Source organism: Motacilla alba, chromosome 3, assembly GCF_015832195.1.
Source record: "Motacilla alba alba isolate MOTALB_02 chromosome 3, Motacilla_alba_V1.0_pri, whole genome shotgun sequence".
Lineage (NCBI taxonomy): Eukaryota > Metazoa > Chordata > Aves > Passeriformes > Motacillidae > Motacilla > Motacilla alba.
This window is the reverse complement of record NC_052018.1, coordinates 23,936,338-23,946,940: the sequence shown is the minus strand read 5'-3', so window position 1 is coordinate 23,946,940 and position 10,603 is coordinate 23,936,338. Positions and strand designations below refer to the sequence as shown.

General features: G+C 41.1%; 1 protein-coding gene across 3 annotated transcripts; it reads left to right on the top strand.

The window, feature by feature from the left end:
* The first annotated feature begins 249 nt into the window (after window positions 1–249).
* Window positions 250–9,287, top strand: LOC119699637 (glutathione S-transferase 3). 3 transcript variants are annotated; one of them, XM_038133430.1, is made up of 8 exons: window positions 250–388; window positions 2,153–2,250; window positions 2,727–2,833; window positions 4,605–4,656; window positions 5,394–5,526; window positions 6,700–6,841; window positions 7,848–7,979; window positions 8,525–9,287. In XM_038133430.1, the coding sequence occupies exons 3-8, from the start codon at window positions 2,747–2,749 to the stop codon at window positions 8,666–8,668; spliced, it is 690 nt and encodes a 229-aa protein (XP_037989358.1). In that variant the 5' UTR covers window positions 250–388; window positions 2,153–2,250; window positions 2,727–2,746; the 3' UTR covers window positions 8,669–9,287. The 3 variants fall into 3 exon arrangements, with proteins under 3 accessions (XP_037989358.1, XP_037989357.1, XP_037989359.1); XM_038133431.1 differs by lacking the exon at window positions 2,153–2,250 and adding an exon at window positions 1,699–1,844 and having other exon boundaries at window positions 266–388; XM_038133429.1 differs by lacking the exon at window positions 2,153–2,250 and having other exon boundaries at window positions 261–388.
* Window positions 9,288–10,603: the final 1,316 nt, after the last annotated feature.

Genomic DNA, 10,603 nt, shown 5'->3' with positions numbered 1-10,603 from the left:
CAAGAATGTATTTATAGCTCAATATTATCGATTCCTTTCTCAACACGGTTTGCAACGCTAAAAACCTAGGGACACAGCGCAGGGAATCAGCACTTTACAGCGACAAAACCACCCGAGAGAATCCGGTTCTTAACCCAGTTTAAAAATTTTAGCGAAATTCTCTGTGGTGAGCTGTCTTTCCAGAAGGCTTTGCGAAACTTGCAAATTTACAGCTTCCCATTGGCGGCTGCTCCGCTCGTCGCCGTCCCGCGGCCTGGGCGGGGAGGGCCGCGGGCGGGGCCGGCGCTGCGGGCTGCAGCTGATCGCGGCTGCGGCCGGGGCCGGCGGGACTGCTCTGCCCTGGGGCGTCGTGTGCTCGCTCGGCATCGCCGCTTGTCCCTCCGTGTGTGTGAGTAATGTGGGCCCCTGGGATTCCCCTCTTCCCGCCGCCAAGCGGTGCCCGCGGTCGCTCGGCTCGGGTGAGGCGGGGAGCCGGGAGTCTGTGGCGGGCTCGGGCCTGAGCCGTGGGTCCGCTCCCGGTCACGGGCTCCCCGTGTCGCAGCACAGACCGCCCGTCATCTCCTGCCTGCCAGGAGCTCGTCCCCGGGAGGGCGGGAGCTGATGGCCCCGGGGCTGCTGCGTGTCACACGCGGAGCACGCGACGCGGCCCCGCTTGGTGCTGCGGCTGCAGAGTGGCAGCGCTGTTGGGCTGCTGAATGCAGGCAGGGGAAATCGAGCCCTAGAGCCCTGGATCTGCGGGACGTGCGAAGCACAGCTGCTGCCCGGCCCTCTTCACCGATGTTCTTCTGGTCTGTGTTCTCCTTGCATGGGAGCGATCGCTTCTTGCACTAATATTCACGTTCCCTCATTCCCCCGTTAGCCCAGATGGCCTTCATAAATCACAGCATGGGAACAAATCTTTCACAAAGTCCATTTTCCTGTTAAGGTGTCAGGCTGAGGGGAATGGGCAACAACCTACCAGTAATTGCGGCTCCTGGCTGCAAATTGCCACTTTACCTCTTCCTGATGAAGGGCAGAGAAGGGAGAAGCTCTTTGCCCATCACCAGGGTGCTCTTTCCATCAGATTTTAGTTCACAAGTTGGACTTTCTCTTCCAGTATGGCATAGCAGGCTCAGTCCTAGGAACCTAGAATGCTACAGCTCATTTCAAAGTTTGTTGATCCCCTGGTATTTAAAAAAATGTTATTTATAAAGTATTGTAAAAGAAGCACCCACCATGCCTTTACCTTGAGGTGTATTGGGCATCAGTGACTTGCTTATGTCCTGTGACCTGTTCACTGGCCTGCTAAGAGCAGGTCTCCAGAAGTGGCACTGAGGAAGAGTGACTCTTCTGTTTCTTTAGTTTTTTTAAACTACAAATTAAAAGTCACCTTTGGCTTTTTTCTTCTTTCTCTGTGAATGTGGTATTACAAGTAGCTCCTGTTTAATTCTGTTCTTTTCTGTAGTTCCCAGTGATACTTTTCTAATTCGCTGCTATATTTATCAGTGATAGAGATAGTACTTGGCAGTGTTTTAGTTCCCTGTGACTTACCTAAGAGCAATCCGAGGCCCCTGAGCAGGCGGGGTGGAATAGCCAGGCTCGTTTAATTCCCATGGCCTGATGCACTCTCATATTTTGTGTTCTCTTTTCGTGCCTGTTGGCTAACAAGCGGATCATTTTGTGCATGCTCAAGGTCTTTTTTTCCCTCTGCTAATGAAGGAGCTCTTGGAACACTGGAAACTGGAGGTTATTGTTTGCATGCCAAGAGCCTCTGTTCCAGAATTACTTGAACTGTGGATTGAAGCGACAATAAATCACCTCACAGAGGGAAAGCAGCTCTGAGTTGCAGCAAGGACTTGCTACAGGGGAGTTCTGCATGTGAAATACCAGTGTGATTAAATATGATTGCTCTCTTGGCTTATGGCTCTGCAGTGGAATCCAGTTCCTGCTGAGGCCTAAATAGTAGTCTATTCAAAAAAAATAACAATTAATAGTCTCATTTATGAAGGCATTAAAGAACTAAAATGCTGCTTGCGAAGCAGCATAGGATCATCTGAAAAGTCCATAAAGTTTTGCATAGCAACAGGGTTTATTAACAGAAAGAAATGCAGCCTGTAGAAGGATAAGTAGTGCAACACTCTGAAACTCTGTATTTTAATCTGGATTGTTACAGAAGAAACAGGCCATTCTTCTGAAGTTTCTGCTGATCCTCATATTGTGATATTTTTGAAGTTTCTACTGATTGCTGGATCATCACAGCTAGAAAAAAAAGTGAGAGGCTTAAAAGTACATTCCCATGCTTCACTCAAATGTGTAGAATTAATGTTTAGATACTTTTGGCATTCCTTGATAAAAGGTCTGCCAGTTTTGGAAACTTGGTTTACTGCCTCTTCTCTTCCATCAAGACTTGGCTTTTAGTGGTGTCTGTGTAACTTCAGTGTTAATACTTCTATTTTCTAAACGTTTTAAGATTTTTCTTCACCGTGATTTTTAATTTTTTTTCTGTTATCTCCTACTTAGCAACTTGGTGCTTACTTTTCCTGAATTTCAGGGGGATGAAAAGTCTATGAAATAGTTTGACTTGAGTGTGCAGCAAGAAAATCAAATCAGTTTAGACTGAAACTTTGCTAAAATATTTCGTCAAAAATTAACTTAAATTTTTGTTGTGTGAGTGACCTGTGAACCATTATTCCAGCTGCCATCAGATTTCTGTATAATTAACTTACTATCTCTTGTAACTCTTTTAGGTAACAGAAAGTTTGAAGTCATGTCCACAAAACCAAAACTTTACTACTTTGATGGAAGAGGCAAGATGGAATCGATTCGTTGGTTGTTGGCTGCAGCTGGGGTCGAGGTTTGTGTTAGAGTTTTTAATTTCTAGCTGCATATTGCTAAGCTTGTCTTTGAGGTAGATCACATGTTATAAGGCAAAAAAGAAAAGGCATCCCAAGATGAAGTAGTAAATGAGCATTGGCTGTTCAGTGTAATTAAATACTTTTACTTCAGGCACACAAAACCATGGCTTCAAGTTACATGTTTTCTGAGCAGTGACACTGTAAGCAGTGACACTTGCTTAACACAAGAATGTGTAATCCTTAATTAAGCATTTGATTAATGAGCCAGAGCTGCTGAGCCGATAGATGTGTTGCTCGCAGAACAAGTGTTATCTGTGCCTGGTAAAAGAGCAATTTACTTTCTCTAGTCTTCCTGTTCTCAGTTGAATGCTCACACAGAGATTTTTGTTTTATTTTTCACTCCACTGGCTGCATCCTCCATAAGCTGTAACACAAAATATCTTGTGTCTAGCATAATTCAGATGAAACTTAGCAGGTGAAGTGAGCAAAATGACCCACATGTGTGGGGAAATCAGACATCTCTAAGTACTTGGGTAAAACAGCCTTTACTTTTTTTCTGATGGTATATGATTTATTCATTTGCTGGCCATCTTGGTGGTAAACTGGTGATACAGTTTGAGGACACAAAGGACTAGCATTTGCTCTGAGTGTCCTCTTTTACACAATAAGCTGTTACATCACATACAGTTACTTGTGTACTGAGCCAAGGAATACAAGTTTTTTAAAAACACCACCAGTCTTTTTTGGAAGGCCTTGCAGAAGACAGAACTGTCCTTTGTTCCTATGTTTTAAGTGCCTCTCTTTTTTTTTTTTTTTTAACTTTTAAAAAAAAGCTGTTGATAAGTACCAATTGCTACATTTTTCCTTCTTTTCTCAGCTTCCCGTCAGCAGAAACCTGGGTTCTGAATTTCAGACTGTGATCATACTTTCTATGATTGAACATTGGCAGTGTGTTAATGTGCCTGATCTTCTGGGGTTTCTTTAGTATAGCAAATCTTAATTACTAATATGAGTGGCACAGATGTTATGAGAGTGGCTGACTGAGCAAGGCATTTAGGGATTGGTAACATCGACCATTTTCTAGTCTCCATGTTGTGCACTGGTCACAGACATGTATGGCACATGCAAACACATACACTAGATGTCTAACTTTGGTGTCTTAATCTTGAACCTTTTTCTCCACAAGTAACACTGATTGGACCAGCCCTCCTCAACCAAATTGAGTGTGACTGCATCCATCTGATCACCAGCAATTTTGTATCTTTTGTTTCTCATTTTGTGAATATTTAATCTTTAGGTGTCTGAAACATGCATCTGTATCAAATTTCCTGCAGGGCTTGCTACTTGTACACTATTTTGTAAAAGCTTTGTTTTAACTTCCAAAGAATTTGTTCCTGTCCAGCTCCCAAATCAAAATATCACTCAGCAGATTTTTTCCACATTCCAGAAAGCATCTTAAGGACAGCCTAGACTGTATTGTTGATTGTTACACATTACGTTGCCTGTTTAATACCAAACAAACCATCCTCACTCCAGTTCTTATTGCCTGTTCTTCTGCTAGGGTTGCCCTTTGCAGCCTTTATCAAGTGTAACAGTCCAGGAGATATTGCCAGCACTTCTGTCCTTGGTGTGTTCTCCCTTAGAGCCATATCTGAAATGGAAAGAACCATGATGTATGTTCTTTTCCTTTTATGGTGTTTTAAAGGTTTATCTCTTCTAGAAATGTGAAAAGATTCTTATTTCCTCTTCTTCCTCACTCTCTTTTGTCAGTTTGAAGAAGAGTTTTTGGAAACCCGAGACCAGTATGAGAAACTCCTGCAAGGTGAGTCCATGTGAAACCTCAAGAAAAGTGTAACTAGACTTAGAGAAGATGTGTCAAGTCTTTGAAGACTCTATGTGTCTTCCTTTCCACACAGAAGAGTAAAACAGAGCTGTGAGCAGCTGCAGAGGCTGTTTTTTTCCACATGTGGACAGATGAAATTGCAAACTGAGTATCTTTCCAACCCGCAGGGTTTGCCAGGCCTGTGGATTCTTCTGTTCTCCTTTTGTCTACGCATCCCACCTGGTCCCACAAACTTAACCATGGGCTTCAGTAACCAGAAAACATGTACCCAGAATTTAATGTTGTGTCCTGGTATAGCCTAAAGATTGGTCATAAGAGAGAAATCTGTGAATCTAACGTTTGCTTCAAATAGTGTTTGAATAATGGAACAGAGGTTTTTTTACATTGTTTGGAACTAGACACTTTTTACTCAGTTGAGGAGTTTAGTGTGATTGTCTCCACTGCATTTCAATTTCATTTCTAAAGCTGCTGTACACAGTCCTGACTGAAACTTCAGTGAAATTTTGTTAAAGGAAGGATGGTAACCCACAATAATTGTGTTTTTCAGTTTAATTTGTCTGCACCACTGTAATTTATTTTTTGTATGGAAGAACTCCAGTTTAATACAATGACTACCCACAGCAAGCTCATCATAAAAGCAATGTTCCTCTGAAGACAGCAAGAAATCTGACATGGAGTTATTAGATCAGTTGAATAATGTGTGTCTGTCCTTCTAGGTGGATCCCTGTTGTTTCAGCAGGTGCCCATGGTGGAGATTGATGGGATGAGGATGGTGCAGACCAGAGCCATCCTCAGCTACATTGCAGCAAAGTACAACCTCTATGGGAAGGACCTGAAGGAAAGAGCCTTGTATGTAACAGTATTACTCTTCTTGAATTTCATATAGTACTTCAGATGCATTTAGAATTAATTGCACAGTTGCACACACACCTGTGCACAATCACCTGTGGGCTCAGTGATACATAACTTGCAGCGAGCTTGAGAAGCCACAGTTAGATGCAAGCCAACTGATTTGCTCTAACTCAGTTACTTTCCACATAAAAATATTTGAGTCATGGGTCTATTGTGCCTTACTGAAAGATTAATACAGCCTGACACATGTATTCGAGAGGTGACTAGAATGTAGATGCTGAACTACTTTTGTAACCAGAAAACTCTGGAAAGAAATGGTTAGTTTCTAACTTTTGGCTGCAAAATAAGAGCTGTCAGTGATATTATCTGCAGTTGCATGATGTACCACTGCACTGTAAAAACTGCGTGGTTTAGATCTTTGGGAGCTGGGGAAAGAACAGCTAAGAGCTGTTGAAAAACTATTGTTTTCATGTGAAATAATGTCCATGTGAAATAACATCCATGTGAAATTACATCTTGATGTTGTGTCTGTGAAGGAAAAGAAACTATGATGGGGCTGTCTCAGTATCTAGCATTTTAAAGGTCCATCTACGGTACAAAACTTGCTCTGATAGCTCTGGAAAAGGAACAATCCTGTGCTGCTGTACTGATAATTTAGCTGGATGAAGGACCTGGTATTCTAAAGACCTCCAATCCCATTATTTATCTATGTGGCACTACTTGGACTTTGGATGAAATTCTGAAGGTGGGATACATCCTGACAATTAAGTCAGTTGGGAATGACTCCTTGTGGTGCTGTGTGTTTCTTTGGTGATTGTGAAGTGATCTGTAACACCAAAGGTACACAATTAATCTCTGTGCAATCCTGTTTAAACCTGGACAATGAAGCAAGTAAAGAGCCAAAATCACTACAAGTACATAAGACTCCCACTGTGACATATTTTTTTAATTGCATGAGGGGGCAAATAATTTCCATGAGGGGGTGTGTTTGAGATTGCTTTAAAAAGCATTTCTCAGATCACACTGCAGCCTGGAAAGGAGTGGAGCAGGGGGGAGGCACCACGACAGGGGGATGGGAAATTCAATGTTTACTATCCTAAAACAAATATAAGGTGATTTGGCTTGTGAAGGTGCCTTCCATTTAAGATTTTTGTTTGCTTTGGTTTTAAGGATTGATATGTATGTTGGAGGAACTGATGACCTTATGGGCTTCATTTTGATGTTCCCTTTCTTATCAGCAGAGGATAAAGAGAAACAACGTGCTTTAATAGTTCAAAAGGCGACAAGCAGGTATTTTCCAGTGTATGAAAAGGTATGGAGGAGGATCATTTTCTTCCCTGATTCTGGAGGGATAACAATGGGAACACTGGGTATTTCACCACAACCAGAAGCAGAAGTGTCAGTGCAGTACTTTACACCAGAACATCTATACTGTCTGTTGGCTGGAGGGGGATCAGAGCAGTATCAGATTTGTTTGGGTGGGTCAACCTAAGAGACTTTCAATGTATTTTCTTTCTTTCAATGCATTTTCTTTCATGTCCAGGTGAGGAAGGGAGTGATAGAGCAGCTTTGATGGACTTCTGCTACCCGGCCAGGGTCAACCCCCACCACAGCAATTTGTATTGCAAAAGCAGTGCTAATTGTCTTCTTTGTTTAACATTTCAAATACATCTCTGTTGGGTTTTTGTAAACACAGCTATCACTGCTGACTTCTAGCCATCCTGGAATCTTGGTCTTTCTCTAACTGATAATTTGAGAGATAGGACACAAGAGATACTCTCAGTGAAAATTAATATCCATGGACAGGATGATCCAGCAGGAATAGCTCCTCTACATTTTAAAGACCAACGAGAAGACAGTTTTTCACTTTGCAAGGTCTCCTATAGGTGTTTTCCAGGGTGCATTCTGCCCTCTCCACTTGTTGCATCTTAGCCCTAATGCTTCAGGCTGATCACCTCTCTTTTATACTCTCTATTTTCCCATTGAAGCTGTAAAAATGTATAGAAAAAAAATCCAGATAAATTAGACTTGAAAGATGTGAACACCAAGAAGGTATCTAACCCTACAGTCTAGTACACAAGGTAACCTAGAGCTGTAGGAAGAAAGGATTGGTAAGAAAAACCCTGGGATTCTGGATTTCTGCTGTAAAATGATCAGTGACTGCTGGCATATCCCTTGTTCCCCCTGCTAGCTGCATGGGAGAGAAGGATGAAAAGGAGACAGTAGTGTTGTCAAAGAAGGTGTGCCTATGAATTTTGAAAACAAAAAATCTCATCTGGCTATCCACACCTGAGAGTTTTCATCTATGACATTTCTAGGTTTTGAAAGACCATGGGCAGGACTTCCTAGTTGGCAACAATTTTAGCTGGGCAGATGTTCATCTTCTTGAAGCCATTTTAATGGTAGAAGAGAAGAAGTCAGATGTGCTCTCAGGCTTTCCTCAGTTACAGGTACCTTGCACTAACAAGATGCTCGTAAGGCTATAAATGTGATAAATTATATTTCAAAGTCTGTTCTGTGTAAATAATTCCACAAATGTTTGTTAATTTTTCATTGTAGTCTTGCTTTTCCTGCTTTGGGAAGAGTCTTGTAAGATGTTTCATCTAGAGAAACTGTTATTTTCTGGAGTAACCCCTGTACACATGTGAAGAAATGCACCCTCCCTTTTTTTGACTCTCACCAGTTCTGTGATACCACTAAGTGGAAGATATTTTCTGGATCATAAGAGCAATCTGTGTAATGTACATATTAGAAACCACAGATAACTTACCACTTCATCCCATATCAATACAAGACAGATGGCTCATTTGTTACTGTGGAAAATAAAAGGGTTGAAGTGAGTGGGAGTAAAATTCATTCACACTTAAAACCATATTTCCTGTCTTGTCTCCACATACAGCTTTTTAAAGGATGTTACATAAATCAGTAAAATAAGGTTTTTCCTTGTGTTACTTTCTGTCCTTTAAATACTGCATACTTACTGTTTGCCTTTTAGGCATTTAAAGCAAGGATAAGCAGCATCCCCGCGATCAAGAAATTTCTTGAGCCAGGAAGCCAGAGGAAACCTGTTCCTGATGATAAGTATGTAGAGACTGTCAGGAGAGTTCTCCGCATGTATTATGATGTAAAAGCAAATTAGTTTGCCTGGCTGTAAGAGAGCTGCCAGATTGCACACGTCCAATTACACTGCGAAGGAAGGCGAAGGGGCGTTCCAGAGGTGTTTCAGTGGGAAAGGTCGTGCCCTCACACAAAATACAGTAGGCAAGTGTCTTCTTTTATAGCACTAAAATACTAGCCTATTTTCTGGTAATTTTAAGCAGATGAGATGGCAGCAAGCACACTGTCTTCCTAGAGACTTTGTGGAACAGCAGAAAAGAGAAATGTCAGTTGCTGACTGACATTTCGTATGTTGTGACTTTTTTTCATTTGCTGACTTCAGTATGTCATGCTACTTCTGAGGACTTTTTTCTAGATCCAGATCAGATTTTTATATGATGATTGCTTTCAATGTAAGCCTTTATTCTTTTTTAATATCACTGTTGGCAAATGAAACAAAAGTTTTTTAAAGAAAGTAGGAGTGGGGTCTTTCTCCTGCCAGTTCTACTGGACATCAGTGACTTGTCAACACTGTGCCTTTATAACTAAGCTGCACTTTTATTACTGAATTAGGAAATAAACTGACTGCCAAATGATGTTTTTGTTTAAATGCTGTATCTAGAGGACCTGTACTAATCAAATAAACTTTTTATATAGTCACATTGTCCTGTTGTCTTCTGATTGAAAGCTGGGGCTTGCAAACATAATTTTTACTTTTCTTGGAGGATAAATTCTTTTTATTTGATATGAGGAGGGTCATTGTTAACTCACATGCCTCATGGAAAGGTATATTTTGTTTGTGTTTATAAACAAGAGAATGGAGATGTGAAGGAGAGGTAGTAAACCATCACACAAACCTGATATAGCTCCTATCTAGTACCAACCAAACTCAAAATGTTTCTTTTCCTCTTTTTAAATTCTATGGTTTCCACAGACAGCTAGACAAAGGAATTTAAAATAGTTTTAATCACTTCAAAAAATGGCACTTAGGTTATGAAAAGCTGCTCTACAGGATGTTACCTTGGTGTTTCATATTTGTTATTTATAGTCCTACATTAATGATATAGCTTACAAGAAAAGACTTGTGCTCAATCTTTAATGGCCCTGGTTTATTCCTGTGTTAGCTGTGGGTTGAGAAATAAGATGCTGCTTGACACTGGGATGTAATAAGCACACTCATCTGATATTTGATGAACAAGGTGCCCACTTGAGCTCATCAGAGTCCCCAGCTTCAGCATGGTTGAAGTTTTCAGTGCTACAAACACTTTCCCCTCATTGCCATGCATACAAAGTTTGTATTGACCTATACAGCTAATGTAATGTCAATTGCAATCACAGTTCAGTCCTCGGTTTAATCTCAGATTAATTTATTAGAAAAGTTGGAAAACACTGTAGTTGTTGATCATAATTCCTTTGCTAAGTGAACTTTTTCTCCACAAAATGTGGAAAATTATGTAATGCAGTTTAAGAGTTCCACAAGCAAAAAGGTGCAGCAGAGGTAAGAGGTGCCTCTGCCAGTACTTGGTGATAAGCCTAACAGCTGATGGTTATTCCTGTTAGTAAATAGAGTAGTACAGCAGCAATGAGTGTGAGCAGAAGAACAGCTGGCACTAAAGCCTCGTCATCAACACTGCATGTGTTTGGGACAGGATTAACTTCAGCATAGCTCAAGAGTGGTTGTGTGGACTGAATGACACTTAAACAGCATTTGGTGCACTCTTGAAGCACATTTTTCAGTTTAACTTCATCCAGAAAGAATCCAGTTTGTACACTCCAAGATTACACTGTGATGGCAGCCAAAGCATAGTTAAGAAATTAATTTTTAAAACATCCTCCTGTTCCAGACCACTAATATAGACATACCCTGTAAGGCTCTAGGTCTGGCCCAGGTGACAGTTCATTTCCTGATATTTCAGTAAATTGTTGATAAGAACTTCCAATTTTGTTTCATTATTTTTTACTTATCTTCTTGGTTTGT

Coding starts and splice junctions, on each gene's coding strand:
- LOC119699637 (XM_038133430.1), top strand. CDS start 2,747: ATGTCCACAAAACCAAAACTTTACTACTTTGATGGAAGAGGCAAGATG. Junction 2,834..4,604: donor TGGCTGCAGCTGGGGTCGAG/GTTTGTGTTAGA, acceptor CTCTTTTGTCAG/TTTGAAGAAGAGTTTTTGGA. Junction 4,657..5,393: donor GTATGAGAAACTCCTGCAAG/GTGAGTCCATGT, acceptor CTGTCCTTCTAG/GTGGATCCCTGTTGTTTCAG.